The sequence below is a fragment of the Pseudopipra pipra genome, chromosome 6 (genome assembly GCF_036250125.1).
Source record: "Pseudopipra pipra isolate bDixPip1 chromosome 6, bDixPip1.hap1, whole genome shotgun sequence".
Taxonomy (NCBI): Eukaryota; Metazoa; Chordata; class Aves; order Passeriformes; family Pipridae; genus Pseudopipra; species Pseudopipra pipra.
In genome coordinates this window covers 54,125,574-54,149,259 of record NC_087554.1, presented here as the reverse complement: position 1 = coordinate 54,149,259, position 23,686 = coordinate 54,125,574, and the positions used below count along the sequence as shown (strand labels likewise).

The following is a 23,686-nucleotide window of genomic DNA, read 5'->3' as shown; positions in this document are numbered from 1 at the left end:
GAAATATCTTTTCTATTTCAACCAACTCGATCCACCAAAAACACCTGTGGGGCTTGTGCCCCTACCACTGGTCCTTGACCTTGAAGTTTTAGCTCTTACAATTGCCAAGAGGAGCACTCCTACTAGAAATTTAATCCTATAATGCAACAGATGATGCAAAAGGACAACTGTAGAAGAAGCATGCATTGGGACAAATGGTAATAATGTGTCATTAGGGTTCAGAATTACCAGTTAATTTTTACCGCCATTATTTTTGTATATATTGTTCTGACAGGCAGAAGAATCACTACTGGTAGCATCACTACTGGTAGCATCACTGCAGCTGATGAGAAGATAAGGTACACACAAAAAACCTAAAGCAACTTCTGTATACATGTGTGTATGGAAGAGAAGATTTTGCTCTCCCAATGTCAAGAAACTCCTCTGGGCTATAATTACAGAGACCCATCTTATTTCCTACCACCTGAAAAATGAAAAACCATCTCCCAGTTATTCTTTAATTGCTTATAAGAAAGTCTACTCTCATAATCCACTTAAAAAAATGAAACCAAACAAACAGAAAAAACCCACACCACCCAAAAAATACCCAAACCATAAACCCCCTTTAACCTCTACTTTACTATTATACTATCCAGTGTACCAAAAATGTAGGTGTTAGGAAATTTCAGAATAGTTTCTTAAAATCCATTGTTTCCACAGTTACGTATTTCATTGGAGCAGCAATAGGGATAAGAAGTCCAGTGACAAGAACCTTGTTATCATATTGAGACAAAGGATGATTAAGGTCAATCATTACAACACCTCATCGTTCTGATTCCAACCTTGGTTTGTTTTCCTGACTTGCATCTTTAAAAGATGGTGTTTTTCCCCTTCCAAAAAGCAGCATCTATTTGAGAATTAAGGTGATTTGTGCAGGATGAAAAGCGACGGCCTGTCCACAGGTCATGCAGTTGCATTTATATACCCTTGACAACAAGCACAGTCCTTACTCCAAATCAAGAGAATTTTATTGCATTTCCTCCCCAGTCACAGACCAAAATTAGAGTCTTCTAGAATTTACCCAGTCCCACTTCAGACAGAGAAGGATATGGCTCTTTTAAAAGGTAAAGCAAAATTTTTTAATACACAAAGACCAGGGCTACTACTTAAAGGAGCAGACTTCTGAACAGTTGGGGTTTTATAAACTTTCAAAGCAAAATTTTTTCAGTGTATGGAATATTAATGAAAAAAATATTCTTTCCAGTACTAACATTTAGCCTACACTGGTGAAAGCTGAGAAGCAAAGGTAACTGAGAACAGTATCAGCTGTGTTTCTCGAATATAAATGCCATTGTTCAAGGTGTGCTGATCCCAGCTAATACATGTTCTGCTTTCATAAAGTTCTAAAGCAAAACCACCTTAAGGAAGACATAAAAAAAAAGCAGCTAAAAAAATACATCAAAAACACCCAAAACAACGCAAAATTTTAGTAAGCAAAAAAATTCAGACCAAGAGATACACAGTGTTACACAGAAGTGTCATACCAACGTGTATTTTCCCAACAAATGATATAAAATGTAGAATTGCAATGCACAAATTCTGTAAACCCAAAAGAACATATTCCGTGAAGAAACTGAACATTCAGAACTGCACAACGCAATAGGCACATAAGAGGTTCCTTGTTAAAGCCGAAATGCATCTCTTCTGGGAAATGCCTTCTGAATACATAAAGGATATTTTCATAATGAATGTCACATCTTTTCCCCCCTTCCTCCTCGACAGCACTTCCAATTCTTTTACAAGCTGCAGAGCAGTTTAAAGGGGCTCTATCTGAACGATTCACACACAAAAAAAAGGCTTCGCAGCACACCAAAGGTTTGCCCTTCTTCTACAGAAACCGTATAGGGATAACTTGGCTTTTCCCTCCCCCACTCAGTACCTTTCTGGGGTAGTGACTTCACATCCTTTGACATCAGCACAGCTTGAAAGGGGGATGGGAGAGTTACGGCAGAAAGCAGTAAAACCTGCTTTTAACTATGTAAGCAATGCCTTCCCGAATTCTTAAACCTTCCCCAAACACGGTTAATACAAAACGGGCTTTGCTCTCCGCCGGTTTTACTGCGGCTGGAACAAACCGAGAGGGACCGGGCTACAAAGGACTTCCTGCTCCCCTTCTCCGAGCTCCACAATAGCCATTTATTCGCTCGTCAGAGGGTCGCGAATCACTCTCACCCGCACAATAACTCACCTCTAATATGCAAAAGGGCCACGGGCTGGAACGGCCCATTGGAATTGGCTGCGTCAACCACCATCCTGCTGCCAGCTCTGTTACATGTCAACATCTAGGCTCCAGCAGGCACAGCACTGTATTCCTTAAGGCAAGAAACCAGCCTCCATTTTAGTTTAAAAAAAGACAGAAACTGAAGCGCTCTGCAGCTGGAGGGAACTGGCTGGGGAGTGATGTCAGCGGGCGGGAGGAGCCCCATTGGCCGACGGCAGCAACTTCAAATGACACCGAGGAGGCCGCGAATGAGCGGCGGCCGGTGCGGGGCTCCCCCCGCAACCCGCGCTCCGCCCGCGCCCCCGGAGCGGCTGAGGAGATGACGGGGCCGCTGCCTTTGGTTGGGGGGGGGGGGGTTATTTAGTTTTTTATTTTTTTTAAACCAGGATGATCTCATTGCTGCTGTTACATCCCCGCCCCCGCGATGATATTCAGTAGCACCTGCTGGAAAGAGCGCATGCCTTTTTCCCAGCCCCCCGCCCCTCTTTCCTTAACCTTTCCTTCAGTGAGGTTGCCCAGGATTAGCAAATCGGAGTTCAATTTAACCGTGAAAAATCACAGCGTTAAGGGCAACATCTACAAGTTTACCTTTCAAGGGCCATAATAAAAGGCAGTTCGCAGTCAGATACAGGTCTTTCAATTGTTATTATTGATGATTTAGAAATATAAAACCTCATAAGCATTCCATGAACTGTTTTATCACCGGTTGCTACTATGTACCTTATTCATAAAAATATGTCCATATTACAAGCAGGAGATGAAAACCTCATGTTTCATGCTTAGTATATCTTTCAATCTAGAAATGGACCTGAATATTTCTTTCAATCCAGAAATGTAAACCTCAATGTAAAATTGCACCTGAATATTTCTTTCAGTCTAAAAATGGATCTACCTTAAGATTGTGCTGTCAAACTTGGATATTGCAAAACACTGGTTTTCCTTTCTAGAAAGGTCAGTAATTATAAGTAACTTTTTAGATTATTATTAAAAACTACAGTCTTGGAGGACTAAGAACCAATATATAAGCATATGAAAACAGTTTTGCTTCATAATCCCAGAAATAAAAAAAAAAAAAAAGCACAGCACAACAATTCCTGAACTTGTTAGTTCAATTACTTAAGATATTTGGAACAAAACTGTAAGGAACCTTTTCTTCATCATATGAGACTTGCACATTTATTTTTACAGGGAGCTATTTGAAGGACCATTTTGTCTCCTAGGTACTGCACCCCTGGGAGTGATGTGCAGAGAAACTGGCACTGTTACACTTGTACCATCTCCAAATCTAATCTGTGCTTCTCCCCAAATACTGTATGGGACATATTGATTTCAATAAGTATTTAGATTACTTATTCTATGACACTGTCCTAATTCATATCTGCTCCAAAAAATGGGATACACATCAGAAAATAAGACACTTTTCATTTAGGTAATTTGCTGATGAAAATTTGAAATAAAAACAAATTATAGGGCATATACATACCTGGTTAGGAAAATTATATTGCACTACAATAATACACTGTCAAAGGTGATTTAGAGTTGTTCTGAATATTATTCAACTGGATGAATGGAAAAGATTAACTGCAATACAAAAAAGAGGAACATCACCCATAAGACACTAGGAAATCAATTGGATTTAGTGATTGCTGACAAGGCCCGATTTGAAGTAGTACCTCCTGGGTAAAGTAGTACCTTCCAAATGAGAAAGCACAAAGACAACAAATCTTGAAAATATTACTTAGTTAAAAAAACTTCAGCTCCTCTGAGATTTTGATGTGGTTGTTTGTTTGCTTGTTTGTTTTTAATAGAAAGGACTTGACTGAGAACATCCAAGTATTTTAAAGAGTAATTATGGAGGTGGAAGGAATTAGTTTTTCTACATTCAGTACAAACAGTAAATGCATCCTCCATCAAGGAAGATCAGGTTAGAAATTAAAGGAAATCTTCTCACAGTTAGCATACTGAAACAAAATAAGACTGTATACTTTCTAATAATTTAAAAAATGGCCAAACATAATGAGTGACGTAAATGTAGTTGATCCTGCTTTTGAGATCATCAAAATAGACTACATGAATTTCTGATGCCTTTTTAAACCTTTTCCCTAAGACTACAGAGGTTCAAATCCTTTATCCTTCCAGTCTAGGCAAAATCAGGGAAGGTGTATTCTCAAAAATGTCAGGCTTTTATCTGTATATCCCCTGGGTATACCTCAGAATCACAGAATCAAGGTTGGAAGAGACGTTTAAGATCATCAAGTACAACCTTCAATGTGGAGCTTTAGTCTTATGAAACAAAAAGCTACCATAGCCTTTAAAAACCCCTAGATTTAAAAACAAAAACAAGACTGACCTCAAACAAGCTTTTCTACAAGATTTTGATGGATGAAGGAGAAAACTGAAATATTTTCACATGTAGAATCTTGTGGCAAATTCTGTTTCTTTTCCCCATCTTGAAGTACAATTAGATCATTCCATAGTGATAAACTGCAGTATGAAGTGGCAAAAAATTAGGTTTAAAATTCCAGCTTATCTGGTAACCATATCTTTAAGAGCAGCTGCTCTATCACTCCTCCTCTCTACTTTAATGGTCAGCTGCTGCTTGTGTATCTCTCTCAAACTCCCTGCACAGATTAAATGGCTGTGAAGACTACTGGTCCAATGGGACACAACAACAGAGCAGGAAGGGAATATTGCTTTAGTTACAGTGCCATTCATTTCCCATTTCATACAAAAGCATGCCTTTCAAAGTTGGAGGTTCATTAGAAAATTTTAGGTAATGATTTAAGAGTCAACCCCCCTCCAGTGTTCTTCACTAGAGAGAGTAAATGTGACATTTGTGGTGCCAGCAGTCATACTGGCAGAACACCAAGTCACATTCAGTAAGTTTTCTTTTGCAACAACCACATACCCTGTTCCCATTTCTTCCTCTTTGAAGGACTGTGTTAGAACTGAGGCCAGTACTTAGTAAACCACCAAGAAACTGGTTACAAGAGCCATAATTCAGTGTATTTCTGGTGTAATTCTGACAGGACATCAGTGGAGCTGAAGTGTTTTTATCTTTACAAGACCTTTTGCTTGTTAACAACATCTGCAATCTTCTCACCAGTCCCACAGATCGAGAGGTACATTTTGCTCAGGAGGTTTCTATACCCTCCCTTTGTTTCAGCCTTAAAATATTTGATTTGCCACCAAAGGAAAATATTTACTTAAGTTGAATTATTTTGATCAATTTCATTTGGGAAAAAATTGCAAAGAAAACTGAGTTAGGAATTGACATACTAATGGGAAGGGAAAGAATATCACAGTGCAAATGGAACAGAGCTAGTGAATATCAATGGGAGGAAAAAGAGCTTACTTTAACAAATTTATGAAGACACTTGTGTTGCGAGAGAATTATTAACTTCAGCTATCCATTTTTTAGAATTAAATGAATGAAAAAACATTGATGGTATAGTGAAACTAGCAATTACAGGTTTCCTCTCAACCCTGCTCATTGCTTCCAACTTTCTGATGATGGGAATGAAGGAAAATTCCTATAAAGTTCTCAGGATGTAATTTAATGTGTCACATTTATAGAATTGTAGAATTGTTTGGGTTGGAAGGGACCTTAAAGATCATCTAGTTAGCATGCAGCACTACAGCTGGTGAATACTCTTTACACTTGAAGGCTATGTAGCACTTTTAAAAAAAACAAACGCTCCATTTGGGTTGTGATTTTAAAAACAACCCCCCCCCTTTCCATCCCCCTACAGCACACAATGAATTCACCTGCCCAAAGGTTGCCTTTATTTCCATTCTAAACCAGCTGCTATTCTAACTGATAGTGACAGAATCAACAACATAAGATAATTAAAATTGCATGAACTTGTATTGACATTAAGACACCTTGGTTGGTTACCTTTCAGACTGTAGGAGGAGTTTTCATGTTCTGATTGAGAGAGGAGGGGAGGGTATTTAGTCTGAGCTCTAAGGTTACTAAAGGCATAGCTCCACAATTGCTGAAGTTGCTATTCCTCAGCAACCTAAGCCAGCCCTGTTGCAGACTGCTTCAGGCCCTTTCCTGCATTCCTCTCTTTATATTTGAAAATATTTTGTTCTCATTTGCTTCAGTTGCCATCAGACCCACAGCTGAGTTGGTGCAGTCCACTAAGCCAACAGAAAGCCACTTTATTGTCAGGTTAGTTAGACTGTGTTCCATGGCAGTCTAAGCTGAGCTAAACCTATATGAGCTACTGCTGCCATCCCCTCTCTTCTGAGGCACAGGTGCACAACTGCCTGGAATTGCTGCACCACGGCTTGTGCAGCTGCATGGTCGAACTAGATTAGGGATCCTGAGCAGAGTTAAAATGAGAAGAAAAACTGAGTTTGAGCCATGTTGATTCCATTATCTGGCCCACCAGACAGCAACCCAAAGAAGGGATAGGAATAAACATGACTTGTTTTCTCTGGTAGGAGCAATGTAGTTTACTTCCCCCCTCCAATTACAGCCTACACAAAACTTACTGTTCTCACAAATGATGACAGGCTGTAGAAAATAAGGGTCTCATCACAACCCTGAACTCAAAGAGAATAACTTTGTTTCAGAGGAGAAAAGATACTGGATACTACACATTCTGGAGGAAAAACCATAGAAATAAAAAGGATACTGAGCTTGTTCTATGGGGTTCTGATTCAATTCCAAAAGACAGCCAAGAAGAAATTCTTCAAGAAAACAGAGGCAGTCAACACCATATTAATACCAAGCTATCAAAAGAAAACAGATAAGGAAAAAATCCTTACCTGGATGATAAATGAAAGGGGTATGAACTATCATGCAGCTTCCTTAAAGAATTCTCAAGACTGAAGCATGGCAAAAGACGATTCTACATTCCACACTGAGAAACTGCTAGTACTTACTCCTTCTAGTACAGCAAAAATTGGTTAAAAGTGGAATTAACAAACAGCTGCCTGTGACTGGATTTGTCACTATCTGGATTTCCCAATATTTGCATGGTCACTGTAGCACATAGGCTCAACAGTGCCAAGTTTTCCTTCAGCTTATCTTGTATACTTGAAAGGTTTTGTAAGGGGGGGGTAGGGAGAGAAATCCATAGATATTGGTTGAGTACAGAAAGCTGTACAACACAAAAAAATTATTATCTTAAAAGAAATGTATTTTAAAAATAGCATCTGGTACAAAAACATAATTCCCAGGGCAGATTGCAGAAGCTCATTTCAAGTACTGGCACACTATTTTAACCAAGCCCTGTGAAAACTCCACAAAAATACCACCAAACTCACTCCTGCCTGTGGCCTTATTACATAGATCACACATGGCACTTTCAAGAAATTAAGCATAAAAAACTGCATTTAGGAGTAAAAATCTGAGAGCACGCTAGTTATCCAACAAACACTGATTTACATTTACATGTATAAATATTGCATTCAATGTTTGATCTGTAGAGGTCTTAAAGAAGAGAGAAGTTCAGTGAAGCAGCAAAAATGTGTAGGTTTGACTATAAGGAGATCTATACAATGAACAAAATATTCTTTTTGTAAACAAGGGCATAATTAAATCTCTCTTAAAATGTCTTTTAACTGAATTCAGAGACAGGTTAGAATACAGAAAATAAGACAATATCACATTTTAAATCCTGTTTTTATGGATTTTATCCAAGCTTCAGTGGAAACAAGTTTGGTAGGAAATGCTGCCAGTGACAGATGTAGCACATTCTTCTAACACTTTCAGCTGCTGACTAATGAGTAGGTGTTTGATAGGGCAGTTGAAATGAAAATGGTTCATTAGTCCAAGCCTATGATTTCATGTAAAACTAGCTAAGGGAAAAAAAAATTCACACACTCAAGCAAAGTATTTTTCTCTACAACCTTTTTTTGGTAGTTCTTCATTCACTAGCTATCATGTTTCTTAATCTTTAAAATGGTATGTAGCAATTTGGACTGGATAATTTCTAACTATTTTAATATTATTTAAAAATCATTATTATTAAAATATTTGCTCATTTAGGAGATCTAATTTTCCTGTATGAACACTAAACAATTTCCAGGTTTTGCTTTTAGAAACGTATATGCTTACTGCACACATTTTAATCATTATTCTAACATTTAAAAGAAAAATAAATACAGGAACGTATGTTTATGCAACACTGATAATGCTTTTAAGATCACAGTTCAAGGACAAAGTTGATAAAGTAAAAGGACAAAGAGCCTCCACAGTTCCTCCACATGATTCAACCCATACACTTAACCATACTGATGTAGGAAAGAACAAGCTTCTGCAGTGTTTTCCACTATGGACTTTTTGTTTTAATAAATTAAATATTGGGCTGCCAAAAAACCTTTAAAAGCTCGAACAGAGTCAGGATCAGGACAGCACTTAGCAGACTGAGTTAGTCCAATGTGTACAGGGGAGAAGAGAATAATCTGTTTCACAAAACTGCATTCATTGATGTTTTGCATGAGAATGAATTTGTTTTGCCTCAGTGTTTTGCCTTTTAAATGCCTTATGAATTAGGTCAAATGATCTTTTATGGTAGCATTATCTTGTTTAATCTACCATCTTACTTTGCATAAAATACTTTTATCTAAACAGTCATGCTACCACCTTGCAGCTGGACACAATTCCTTAATTGCCACACAGGCCCACAAGAAGCATGATTAATCCAGAAAGGCCAAGGTACTGCATCTTTGTTCTCTACAGAAATTACAAGTGGCAGGAGTAGGTTTCTGCAATGCAAGTGATATTAAACATTGAGATCTCCATTCCCAACAGAAGAAAAATGCTCCTCAAAACCCCAAAGCAGTCCATTAGCACCATGATTCCCATAAATTTAATTACATTGCACATGTCCAGTCAGTCTCTTTTGTATCATGAAAACAGATGTTGGTTTTAAATGAACAGGTAACACACTCTGCTTAAGTTTAAACATATTCCAAGGAGAGTTTGTGGAAATTATCAACATATATGGCTGAATTTCTCTGCAGCACAGAGAACAATACTTGATCTGCTTTTTCCTTTACTTGATATCAGTTTTGCTTACTTATCTTTACTCTGCAACTGAGAAAAACACATAATCTTACATTTCTGACCTCTTGAGAAATTCTCACTTTTTCCTCCTTTCTCGTGGTTTCAACAGTTTTAGCAATCAAAATTTGTTTCAATTGTTATTTTTTTTTTTAGGTATCAGACTCAAACTAGAATCACCTCTTCTACAACTTTGATTCATCAGACTTTAATATTGTACAGATAATGAAAACAGAGCTATCTCCTAGACAGCCATTTATGGCTTAAAAACATTAGGAAAGCTTTAATAATGCTTGCCTGCCTATCAGAGTTCTGTATCACAGGCAGACAAGTTGAGACACCACCCTGATGTTCTTTTACACAGAACAGAGTCAGAATTTGGCACAGCTATGAAGTCTCTGCCTGAAAAAGAAAAAAAAAAAAAGGAGCCATGCTTTCTGCATGAAATGTGCTCAGAAAAATGACTTGTCATGTTCATTATTTCTTCCCCCCCCTTTTGTTGTTTTTTTTTGGTTGTTTTGTTTGGTTTTTTTTTAATAGATATGACTGATAGTACTTTTAATGTTGAAACCATTCTAAGGCAGAAACTGGCATCTCCACCAGCAGATCAAAACCAGAACTGATCAACATGCATGGCAAGATCTTCAACAACAAAATACCAGAATCTGTTTAATCATATTACATGCAGTTATTCTACATTAAGAAATCAATTTATACTTCCCAGCACTAAAAGTCAGGATGTATGTCCACAGGCTGTCAATGGAACTCATTTCTTCCTGCCTCGATATTTACATTTATATGAATATTGTATCCACATTTTTGAGAATAAAAATCCAACTCCAGGAGGTAAAAAGTAATTTTTAAAATATTCAGAACTGTATTAGAAAATAAAAGCTGAGCTGCAATCACTAGCTTTAAGATTATATCATACAACATTCACTTTTATCTGAAAAAAACCCAACCCAAACCAGAAAACCAAACCAAACGAAAAACCCAAACCCAAACCCATGAACTAAATCACGACACTGGCATCCCAGGAGTCCTCCACATGGTTATAAAAGGATTTTACCCAGCTTTAAAAAAGTATATGCAGAAATGCTACAAAAAAGCATATTTTTGAATCATGCCCAAATTTACATATGCATGACTATCATATGTTCACTGGGAAAGTTTGCAACACTTGAGAATATTAAGCATCAAATTTGTTATTCTAGGACTGACAGAGAACATTCTTTTAATGACCAGTACTCGTAGGTTAAAGTTAGATTTGTGACACAACTGTATAAAACATTTTATCCCAGTCAGGGTGTTTTAATATTGCATTTAAGAATTCTCATTGCAACATTTTTTTACATACTGTAAAGATTCAGACCACATCCTTCGAAAACTCACCACTCTGGACAAGTTCTCTATTTTACAGTTTACTACATTTACTGTTTACTGCAATTAGCACACTCTTGCAAAATAACATGTACAAATACAAGTACATTAACCTGTTTGCACAGCTAAAAATCTCTTGTAGCATATAAACTAAATGTAGATAATGGGTAAGGGAGCATCTTAGAAACACAAAATTAGCAAAATTGCACCATGGGGAAAAATGCATGCCAAACTGCAATGGAAGTATTAGTAAAATGATAAATTTTTATGAATATTAATTCTCATTTTTAATAATACGTACATTTTTGAAGCATTAAACTTAAATTTTACTTTTCCATATTAATATTCTTGAATTGAACTGAAATACATTAACATTTAGGTTGCTACTTAACCAGTTGTGAAATGGTCCTTTTTGATCTTGGTCAATTATTCAGCAACTCCATCACGGTAGCAATGTAAGTCCTGCAGATGTGCAGATGCTGAAATTCACTCACTACTCTCATGTGGTAAGGGACAATTACATTCTCAGTAAAATCAGAGTGCAAAAATAGAATTTTATTTTTTAATTAAAAAACCCAAAACAAACCAGAAAACCACAACAATGAAAAATGGTCACAAAAAACGCTCCAGGGAAAATTCAGAAAACATTAAGTTGATCTCCTAAAGGTTTAGATAGCAAACTAAGTGAGTAGAATTTACAAATGTTTAAGTGGTAAAGTTTTCTTAATATGCATGTAAGGGAAGAAAAAAAAATCTGGAAGTAAATGCAACTACTTCATAACAAACTAAAAAAAAAAAAAAAAAATCCCAAATCAAACCTAGAAAAAAAAAAAGAAAAAAGAAAAAACCCATACCCTTCCTTTCCCTCAGCATTAAATCCAGGCCATTTTTTTGTTTAGAATTTTTAGAGACTTGATCAGTATGATGGTCTCGATACTAACTCCATGAGAGCTGAAGGGAAAATGTATTATTGCAGCTGTCAAGTGCCCAAGCAAAGAGCATGAATTCATAACATAACACAGTCCCACAGCAGGATGAGTAGCACACACATCCCTCAGATTCAAGCTCTACAGCTTTTTCCAGTATATGATCTATTTGGGTTCATAGAGGTAACCTGGAATCAAGCACTGAAATGAAGATGACCCATCAACATCACCAGAAATAAATTGCAGCACACGACAAAGTAAATCACAGACACTGTGGAACTAATTTACAATGAAAAAATTATCCATAATGTAACAGTGAACTCAAGCTTCTTGCATAAATCTGACATAAGCAGTTGCAACGAACACAAACTCCTTCAGTGTCTTAGTGGTCAGGTACATATGAGCTTGGATTTATAAATTTTTAAACAATTTTAATCTATCCTAAATTACAAACTGCTTTCTTAGGAAACCAAAAATGAAGAAACTGGTAAGTGTCTGAAGGCCAAAGCACCCTTTGCCATTTATATTTGATAAAATCGAAGCATTAATCTCCAAGGTTTCACATCACAATCAAATAAAACACACCTTTAAGTCCTAAAAGTAATTTTTTACAATAAACAACTTAAACCAAAACTCAACTTTCTGTAATTGAAGTACCCCTACTATAAATGTTAGCTACAAAGGAAAGTGGGTAAGCAGAAATCAACATAGCACAAGCTTATTGGCACAGAATTTATCTTTTTGATGAAAAGAGGTAAGATCTTTTCAAGATGTTTGACACCATCCTGAAGGCACTTCTCCAGAGATACTTCTGGGTTATCTGTGGGCAGACAAGCTACCTGTTCTACCCAAACTAAATCAGACTGCATTGCACCGTGCTGCAGGGAGCTTCACTAGGGTGTAGTTTTACTAATATATAGATCTTGATATTCCACAAACAAATTGCAGAGACTTCTCTTTTCTGTGTTCAGCTCTATTCTTAGAGCCTCTTAATTCGTCATCTATTTCCTTTTCTTTGTGCATTATCTGAGCTGTCCTGCTCCTCCATTTCCTGTATAATCTGAGGGTGCACAATGTTAATTGTAAATTGCTCTAATGAACACAAATCATACCACATTAATACCAGACACCAGGGCAAATATGCTGGTATTTCCAGAAGCTTATCATCAGCACTTTTGTGCAACGCCCAAGAGAAAGTTTGCAGCATGCCTGAAGACCAAAAAAGTATTTCCTAAATACGAAATCTTGATGAAAACCCACTTTGGCAGCTCCTCCTTTCCCTTCTCACTATTTCAAGTGATCTGCTGACCTCATCTCCAGCCCTATGGCACAAAAGAAAGGTGGTTATCTCAGCAATGCTGCAGGTCATTTAGAACTTACCAGTTAAAAGCTTTCACATATCTAATATGGACCTTAAAGCATGCAAAGATGACACCATTCTATTGTTGTGCTTAAAATACAGTCTCAGGTAAAGTACATCACACCACATAGTAGTCAATGCAACATTTCTATGAAAATACACATCTCTTGGTCTACTATAGACAAAAGAAAGATTTCCTGTAGCTGTAGAAATACAGCCACCTGTTACAAATTACAGGAGCTTGAAAGCTGGTTAAACACAGCTAACCTGAAGAAACACTATGTTCTTCCCAGCACTTCATAGGAGTGAAACCTGCCTTAATAATCTCAGCCCTTTAAATTAAAGCCTGCCGGTCCAATTTAACTCCTGTCCAGACACAAGCATTAAACAACACACTTAAAGCTGTCCAAAAAGAAAGTTTCTCAGGTTCACTTGACCCACTAAATGCACATCAAGATAAGTATCTTTGCACATGTTAGAGGAACAGCTTCACTGGCCAAAAGTATTCTCAGCAATAACAGGCTGGAATTATGTCAGGAGTAAGCACATGCAGTGAGCAGAGCAATTATACAGACACCTGCTGTGATCCATGAGACTGGACACAGCTTACTAATAAAGCTATTACTACCTTTACTAATAAAAGGTAGCAATTACTACCCATCACTAGATCAGCAATTGCACCAGTGTGATCCTTGACAGCCTGGGGACGTACACACAGCACCAGGCATCCACCAGTGAGAAGTTTCAGATCTTTTCTTTCATTTCACCTGAGAGTCAGGGGAGTGATTGCAGACTGAAAGGCAAATACAGTGCACATGCATAACAACACTCCTACCATTTCTTCACATCTAAGTACACTGTGTCAAAAATGCTGGAATGCTCTCAGAAAACACCTTAGATGGTTTTTAAGACTTTTTTTTTTTTTTTTACTTCTTCCCTCTCTAAGCCTAAGCAGGTATTCCTCTGCCCTTCACTGGCCTACTAGTTTAAACTGACACACAGACAAGGTGGAAACATCTAAAACTTCACCTCACTCACTGCAAGATGGATTCCTTCCCCCCTCTCTCATCTGCACTCATTTTCCCATTTCCAGCTCACTGTCCACTCTGCTCAGTTCTGGTCTCCCTGAGCTGCAGTCCCAGGCACGACCAGAAACACTGTATTTAAAATAGGACAAAGTAACTAAGGTTTTTCTTTGTGGCTGAATCTTTGAACAAAAGGTTACTCCAATCAAGGTGTCTGTATGCCTAACTTCTTATAAAAACCACCCATTTCATTCAGTGTCATTTGCTCATGTCACTCATGCCCTCGATGTCACAGCTTGTGCATGAACCTACTATGTCAGTTTAAAAGACAGAACATGTTATTCATATTCTGTGGTGCTAAATATTCTTATTAACAAACTTAATAAATAGATTGAAATTAACTAAGCAGTTGAGTCTTGAAAAACTTTAACAGCATGTTGTATATATAGGCTGCTATCCTGACATGGAGAGTATTTCAGATTCTTTTTGTAAAAGAAATATCTGTGTGAAGAGAAGAGTCTTGCAAACTAATTCGATCTTGTATGAAAAGCAGTATAATTCAGATAGTCTGAGAAGCTGAGTTTATTTCCAAGAAACAAGTAATGCATTATAATAAGAAAACAATGACTGGAGGAAAGAAGTTTTATCACCAATATTTTCACGTTGCCTACACCAGTACTACTCAACATTTCAGTGATCAATCAGGCTTCCACTGACAACTTTGAACACTGGAAAGCAGTACAGACTGCACTTCAAAACAGCTTTTTTTTTCTCTAAATAAACCTTCAGAGCAAATCTAGTAGTTCATAACCAATAAATCAGTACCTCTCACCCACCTGGAAAACTCTACCCTAACACATGGTACTACAAGTTACCACAGCACAGTATGCAAACATATATCTACCCAACAGGTAGTAGCTAAAATAAAGATAAAAGCTGTGTAATAGAAGACACACCAATTATCATCATCTTTTCATCACGGATGGCAGTAAATAGAATTCTAAGAGATCACAAAGCCTTAAAATCGACAAAGGAAAAATTCATATTCACTAAAAAGATGCCATTCTGACCCATGCTCAGGAAAACCAGACCCATAAATAGTCATAGGCCAGGTCTTCTCATAATGCCAAGAGAAATTTTAGCACAAACAAAGCAGAGTTTTGCTCAGAGCATGCTGCACTGAGGACAGACGCCTAATATTTTGCTTATAGTGCCCAAATATTCTGCTTTTACATGAGATGAGTGAATATGCTGTCACACAGACATTACCCATAGTGATTGCCAAGAAAGCAACACACTGGAAGTCCTCAAATATCAAGCAAAACAAAACAAAACACCCCACCCCAGTGCAAGTATGTGCCATTGCACAGGTGCAACACAATATATTATGTATGCTGTCCAGATGTAAGTATAATAGCTGAAATGCTCCTCAGTCTCATGCACAAGTTTCCCCACAAGAGTAGTTCTAGTTTAGAAAGACATACCTTTTAAAGCTGGCAGTTTCTGAAGCTCCCTGTTATTGCTAACATTAAACCTTGAAGAACTCTGCCGCTTTTCCTTCTTCACTACTGTCTGTGGTGCTGGTACTTTGATTTTAGATAGTTGTGCTGGGGGAGGAGTGCTATTTGATTTTTTGTTTGACACCTGTTTAGAAAGAAATTAAAACAGTTAATTGCAGCTCAACTTGGGGAGAAAATCTTATAAAAAGTGATTTTTGTTACAGAAATGATTGAAGCAAAATAAGCTCTTAATTAAATTACTGTATTCATCATGTATTGTATGAATGTATAGTCACCTTTTCTTCTGCTTATCTTTGCAGTGTCCATTCCTGTACCACAGCCCTCACATAGATGGGAATAGATCACCCTGGCACATGCACTAGCCCATTTATTTGAAGTTACCAGCCAACTGAAAAGAAATTTTCAAATAATGTAGTTCCTTAGCTACTCTCACCTTCTACCCTCTGAGAAGTTCCAGGTTTCCAAGGTATCCAACATCAGCTTCAAAGGGATCACAGGAACTTGTCTATTTACAGCAGCTGAACCTTTCACTGCCTGTTTGTCCTGTACCTTGCTGCCAGAGTCCCAAGCTTGGCTGGGGCATTCAGGCTTTGATATAAAGTTAGAAGGAGTGTCTTACTATTGCAGTAGCTTCAACAGCTTCTAAAACATACATGAAGATGTGTAGCAGTTTACTGCCTACTCAGAGCAAGTTGCTTTTACTGTAATAGTCTTTATCAGACTGTCACTGTTCCTCTGTATGAAGTTTATAACATAAAACCAGAAAAATGGTTCCCACTATAGGTTTCCAGCTTGGTGTTATTTCCCAGACTACCCTTGACAGTGCTCTCTCTCAAGCTGAACAAAATGCATCATTAACAAAAGCCTGTCAGAACTTGTAATGCTGCCTTTCTCATTCCTTTTTTTTTGAAGGAGGAAAAGCAGGTTTAAAGTAGGCAATAGTTAACTTTTAAAATATGAATAATGTCATGACATTTTTTACAAGAATGATAAAACATCTAGGAGTGATCTACACTAAAAGTATAGGAACAGCTGATCAAGACATCTTACTGCAGTATTGCAATTCATTCTGCAGGCCCTTAATTTGCTGTAGAAGTCTCTCAAATTTGCAAGCTAGAAGCACATAGATCTTAAAATATACCTTGGCTTTTTTTTTTTCCTCACAAGAAAAACCATATTCTCAGAAAGTGCCCATAAGATAAGAAACAGGAAAAAAAATCATATGGGAATGAAGTTCATGATGGAAATCAAGTTGTAATGCTGGTACTTCAGCAGTTTGAATTGATTTAATTAGAATTTTGTTAAGTATAATAGGTATAAAAGCAGTGCTTCCCTCCTGCTTGAAATAACATCAGTGGCATTTTCACAGGGCTATTGCTAAAATAAGAGAAACCAATTTTCTTTAGGTTCTAGAAAGGATTTCCAGAAAAGCTTATTCATCAGCAATTTGCATAGTCTGGGAACGTACACATTCAGTGCACATTGAAATGTTACCATGCATAAATTTATCTACCTTTAGAGTCTCCAAGACAGTAATTTTATTCAGATTTTGTCCTAGCAGCATAACTGGGAAATATTATATGTTTCAAGAATAGATTAAGAATTGTGTTGTATGGTATTATACACACGGTACTTAAGATATCAAAGAAAGCAACTGAAAGTAACATTTAGTTTTCATTAAACAGATTTAAGATGCCCATTTTGAAAATTTCATATCATAAAAGCCCCTTACAGCCTTATAGAACAAATAAGGGGAAACAATACACTGAATATTACAAGTCTCAGTTACCAAAAACACTCTAGAACTTGTTTCAATAAAAATGGCATATATGAGCAAGTTAAAAGCATTTCTGTACATCACAGCATTACCTGTTACATCACATTTTTCAGACTATTTCACTTTTTAATCCCAAGCACTAAATGCTTAAAAGTGTTTTTGCTGAAATACAAGTGATCTGCAAGGTAATTTCTATCTACCAACTGAAATTTCAAAAAATGCATTACAAATAAAAATGCTAACAGACTAAGCAGAAAGAAAATCTAAGAATTAGGAAGCAATGACTTCCCATGTATTGAAAAAAAATGCTATTAAGATTCATTATAAACACTATTACTGCACAGGATTCTGTACTCTCAATATTGTGCTTGAGCCTAATGGTATTTTTCTGTGGCTACCTTCCACTGCCACCTGCATTTTGTTCATTACTTGGAACAGGAAAAGCCATTTTCCTGTTTCCTCTATTCCCAAACAAATTCTCAATTTCAGATTAACAGGTGCTCACATGTGCCTGCACACGTGCACACACTATGGTATCCTAAGGTAGCACATACCTCAGGAAGGCAAGTATTCTAAACTGCAGATAAATTCTAAAATTAGCCAAAGTGGTTATTTAAGAGGATGGGTACCATTTCTAATTAGAAATGTTGAAAGAAAGCATTTTTTGTTGCTATGGCAACCTCCCATCTAGAAATGATGACTCCAGAGTAATTCTAGCCCTGAATCACTGGCCATTTATCCAACAGATTTCCTCCTCCTTCCCACCATCAAGCATGATCATCCCTGTGTTTGTCATGCTCTAGTCAGCCAGCACATACCAGAAGGTTGCCAAAACAGTTCCTAAGTCATTATTACTACTTCAAAGCCACACAGCTGTACTCCATGACCTCTGCAAGTGGCACTATGGTGCTACCACAAGAGAACTGGCCTCCAGAGTTTGCAGCCAGCCAGCCCTTGGATACAAGGGCAACTGGAGAAAATGAGTTAAGTCAACTTAAGCCACACAGCTCAGCAATTTTAACCAAACCTCTAAAAAAGCCAAATAAATTTAGACTAACAATTTTGTATATTCATCTGCTAAAGATTTCAAGGTAACACACTTTTCATGAAAGGTACAGTGCTTGCTAGTTCAGATCAAAGATCCAAGCTCAGTGCTCAGCTTCCTACTCCCAGTAACAAACCAAACTACTTCAGAAACCACAACTCCTAACAATAAGTAATGGACATTCTGCTACATCAGTGAACAATTCAATGTATTTGACACCAGAACAGTCAAACTACAGGTATGTTTTTATCAGTTCTCTTCCTGTGACTAGAATGGGAAATACCTATTCTTCCCCTTGTTCTAGCAAAGGCTCCCTCCTACCCAAATGTCTGTATATTGACAGACACATTCAATTCCAAAAGTGCTGATAAACCTCTAAAAATGTGTTCAAACTACTCTGAAAAATGTCAGATTAAGAATGTGTTTCTTCAGATCATGATTAAAACACAACCCTCAGTTTTTCTCATCAATTTATTTTTAAAAATCAGAGCTTTACATACTTCACTGAACATTAAGGCAATCAGTAACAGTGTGATTCCAACTTTTAAATTCCATTTTTAACAATCAAAAGTATATGGTTTACGTTCACCAGTGCCTTTGACTAAGCTTAAAATTAATCCAAGAGAGTGAAAGACAGGGAGGGGAGAAGGTTTCCTGCCAGTCACAACAGTTCAAGGTAGATTGCCCTTGCATCCCTTGAGTCATCCTGCATCAATCAGGCATGATGTGGTACATTTTTTGTCTCAACATCACTTTTTTGAGCGAAGTTGGATCCTTCACCCCCTGACATGTACACAGGTAAGGACAGGTCAGAGCACAATGCTAAGTTTGCAACCAGGGAAACAAAGGCCAAGCACATCTACAGCCAATTTTTCTTTTTAAATTGTAAAATTAAACTGATCATCAAGCATCTCAGAATGCAACTTTTACTTTTGGCTGACTAGCTAAGACATAAGAGACCATACTGGAACCTGTAAGGAGGGTCCACCCTCATCCCATATATGTCCCCCCAAAATGGTATTCAAGCTACCTTGACAAACAAGGGCAACCAGAAGAACTCTGTCTGACCTTACCTTTCCAAACACCCTTGCTAATAACTGAGTGAGAACAAAGCACACAAAGCCTTCTGCTCCACAAAATCAAAAGCCAAGCCAAGCCTAGAGTGGTATCAACTCTATAATGATGCAGCAAGCTTGCATGTTGCTTTCTAAGATAAACTGGTCAGAGCAGGGTGAGGATTTGAAGATGATGGTAAAATCACTTGGATCCCTGTGTCATTAAAAGATTAAAAAAACTGCATGGCTTATTAGTGACAATATAAGCACAAGGCAAGAGAGTCTCTGCCTGAAGAAGACATGGTGCTAGGCAGCACCCTGGATGGTGTTTCTCCACACAGGTCAGTCTAACACTAATCTGCAAATTTCTTTCCTCTAATGAGTATCCCCGCTGAATTCAAGTTTATATCACTGTGGTATTACCATACCACAATGGCAACAGCAAGCCAAATATCAGCAAAAACTTGAGAAAAAACTCCGGAATATGAAATCTGGATAGTTGAACCTTGCAGTAATTAACACATGATTAAGATTCCCTGTGAAATGCAAGTACACAGAGCAAACGCACAGAACACTTTAAAAGAATCATCAGTCTGCATCTGAAAGAGAGGAAAAATGCTTATTTTAATGCAGATTTAATCCCTTCCTTCTTTTCCTTTTCGTATAGTAAGTAGCCTCCATGGACTTATTTTTCATTAAGATAAACAGAGGTCTGATCTATAGCACCCAGAAGAGCACATCTCCTGCCAAGGCAGACTCAGAATGCTATGAAAGCATTCTGGATTACATCTAAAACATACTTACAATGAAACTGAAATACAGTTTACTGAAACTAAACAAAGATCATGAGAAAACATGAAAGGGACATTAACAACTTGATTTTCAGAACTGTATGAGGGCCCAGTACGTAATCAAAATAATTTGGCTAACAGGTTGAGGCCTAATACATAATCAATGTAATTAGGCTGAGAAGCTGAATTTAATTTCATTTCTTAAGATGAGAACTGAAATCAAAGATCAAGGAGTCAAAATGGGTGGAGAGCAGTTAAAGAGCCTTCCATGCAGTATTTTTCCCACTGCAGTAACTTCAAAGTAGTGTGATAATCTCTGAACAGCCCAGGAATCTTGAACACTACCATGGAGCTCTCTTCTTTGCAGATCTTCATTTACTGTTTTGGGGGTGGGAACAAGGACAGATCCTATCTGGCATATGGCCCAGGTGCCATCAACCTGGTAAATACATCCACAGCATACCTGCAGGAGGTGGGCTGGTGGTGTTAGATCAGCAGTTGGGACCAAGGCAAGTTGTTCAAGGCAGACACTACCAGGAGAGCACTATTTGTCAGCTGATTTCAACGCCATGTTGTTAACAGCAGCTGTTCAACATGCCTTCCAAGAGGCTAACATCAGAATAAACTATTGTTATTAATGGTATTAAAGGTAGGCCTGACAGAGCCATCCAGACAGTCCACAGCACTTCTAGTTCATGCAGGTGTCCAATCACCGGTAAGAAGTTCGTTATGGAGCAATTAGCCATGATCCTTAGCATCAGTATTTTCAATCTACACTCAGTGAGAACTATACAAAGCTTGATATGGAGTCAGTAACAAAAAGAAGCACTGATCCATAAACAACACAGTTAAAAAAAGCAGGGGAATGACATGCTTGTTGGGTACCATTTTGGATGGCAAATGTTTCTGAGGTTCTCTGTTGAAGATTTTTGGTAGTATGCCATTATTGTTCACCAGTTTTACCACCACAAGACTGTTTGGACAGACAGCCTAGGGAGGAGTCTCTGGAGATGCAGCTTATGGTGCTAAAGGCTTTGGCTGGTTTCACACAAATGGCACTTTGGATGTTTATTGTTTTTCCTCAACAAAATCATTTGCCAGAATGATACCTGGATTGTCTGCTGGAACGATCTTTTCAGCTGACCTTCCAGCAAATATACTTACTATTGTTAAAGACTGTCTCAGTAGTTGACATACACTGGATAGTCCAGTGGTAGTCTCAGCAGCACTTACTATGTTTTTATTATATCAAGAACTGCATCCTAAAGCTTTGAGGATCCATGTTGTTATAATGATAAGTAAAAAGATTAACCTTTCAGCAGGGTGATGATGACAAAGTTTTTATATTTTAGCACACTGTAATCAGCATCCGTGGATTCATGTTGTAGTACTTGTTTAGCAACTGTGATTTGGCATTTTACATACAGCAATGCTACTGCTGGCTATTCCTGATGTCTAACAACAGAGTTCCATTAGTGTTTTGTCCGAGACAGCACGGAGCATGTTGAACTGCATCAGTGACTGGGACATGCCCTATAAGCAGTGAAGGCCTCCACACTGTGGAGGGGTGCCCACAGGAAACTTTAGTCACAAACCACTTTAGAAGACTGATCTACAACTTGCTGAAACTCTTCTGCCTTTCTTGTTGCTGTTTATTTTTCACAACACAAAGCATTGCTTGTATTTCCTGTTAGCTGCTTATACACAGGGCTCCAATTTTATCTTCTAAAGAATTGTATCATCACAGCTTTGTGTAACAGACTTGACTTGCAACACACCAAACCAATCTGATGCGTACTGCATCCCTGACATAAATACACTATAATTTTACATTCATAATTAAATATCAGTAGCATAAGGCTTGTTTTCCATTTGCTTCTTGTAAACTTAATTTTATTCTAACTAGTTTACTCCAGGAACAAACCAATATTTGACTCATTTCAGTCAGAGATCAGATCTGCAGCCCGAGGTTGCAGAGCACTGGCAAAGATGAGAGGGTACCCAGGCTCAGGCTCTAAGAGGATTCACCCTGCTTTGAGTTTGCTGAAACACCACCATCAGCGAGCATCTGGTACTTCACAAACACAGACAGCAATGCAACATTTGTTTCCTAGTGTATCTTCTATAATGAAACTTCAAAGTAACAAATGGCCCTAGAAAAAAAAATTGTTACCTGCAACCACGGGTTAGCTAATTAAATGTGATTTAAACCAGATAATGTCCTATGTATTATTTCAAAATCTTTACATAAATACAGGGATGAAGAATCTGAATAAATGATGGTCTGGCTTAAATTACTTTATTTCTTTATTTTCATTTGTAATTTCTCTCTCATCAACCTGAGACACCCTTTTACTTTCAAAAACCAAACCAAACCAAACCAAAACCACCAAAAAACAAAACCCAAAAAAACCCCAACCCAACAAAAACCACCTTTGTGCTTCTTTATACACACACACACACATATATAAAAGGCTCCCACATTTGAAGGAAAACACACACACACTCTTTCGCTTTAGTCACCAACTCCTGTACCCTCCTGTAAATGTTAATTATATAAAGCTACTGATAAGCTAAGGCTCCTGCATGTGTGGCTTTACCACTGATGTCTATTCTTGTGCTCCCTGATCCATTCATAGAAGCTTCTCACTTCACACACTCATGCTGAAATATTTTTTTCCTTTGCCTCCTGCCCACCAATTTGGTATTTGTATCAGAGAGCTGAGTTACAGCCCATGACAAGTAACCAGATCCAGTGGAAGGTGTCCCTGCTCATGGCAGGAGAGTTGGAAGTGGATGATCTTTAAGGTCCCTTCCAACCCAGACCATTCTGATTCTATGAATAACAACCTTAACCACTTCTACAGAACTGTTATACCAAATCATTTTATCTTTGGCTCATGTCATGCTTTTATTTTACATGTCATTGCAAAAGCTTACTTGTCAGTATTTCAGACTGATAAATTAAGCAGTAATGAGGAAGTATAGGAAAGTCACTATAAAGGTATAGCAAATTATAATATTTGGCAGTCATCTTCTAATCCTTGAAAAAGTACATTCTGGAATAGGCCAGGATTTTTTTTTCCTAGGTTGTTATTTTTTATTTTTTTTTTTTCCAATGGCACTGAAAGCCTGTTGTGGGGGAACAACACACAAACAAAAATAACCAAAACTTATCATCCCACTTCTAGAATTACAAATTTATTCTGGTTTCAAATGAAATTTGGGGGGGGGAAGGCAATACAAGATATAATGTTTTTAAAGTCTGAACATATGGGTGGATTCAAAAGTTACCTGTTTTTTCTTACTATTCGTAATACTCTTTGGGATAACTACATCAATAATTCTGTATTACACAAGCATTAATGTACACCTGAGTCCTCTCTAAGGAGTGGTAGGCCTTTACTCCTACAAAAAAACTTAAGAGAAATAATTTGAAAAAAAAGGATGAAAAGGATGCTTTCAGTTGCTGTGCTTCTACTCAGGAAGGATTCAGAGCGTTTGAAAACATGACTGGAAAGCAGAG

General features: G+C 37.6%; 1 protein-coding gene across 2 annotated transcripts in view; it reads right to left on the bottom strand.

Annotated features, from left to right (window-relative positions):
- The window catches only part of PPP2R5C (protein phosphatase 2 regulatory subunit B'gamma), a 79,789-nt gene that overhangs the window by 47,487 nt on the left and 8,616 nt on the right, over positions 1 to 23,686 (bottom strand). Inside the window, exon 3 of one of the 2 annotated variants that reach the window (XM_064659193.1) lies at positions 15,457 to 15,616. In XM_064659193.1, coding sequence (XP_064515263.1) covers positions 15,457 to 15,616 — 160 coding nt within the window. Of the gene's footprint in view, positions 1 to 2,227; positions 2,467 to 15,456; positions 15,617 to 23,686 lie in introns of those variants that run through there. The other variant, XM_064659194.1, reaches the window with a different exon arrangement.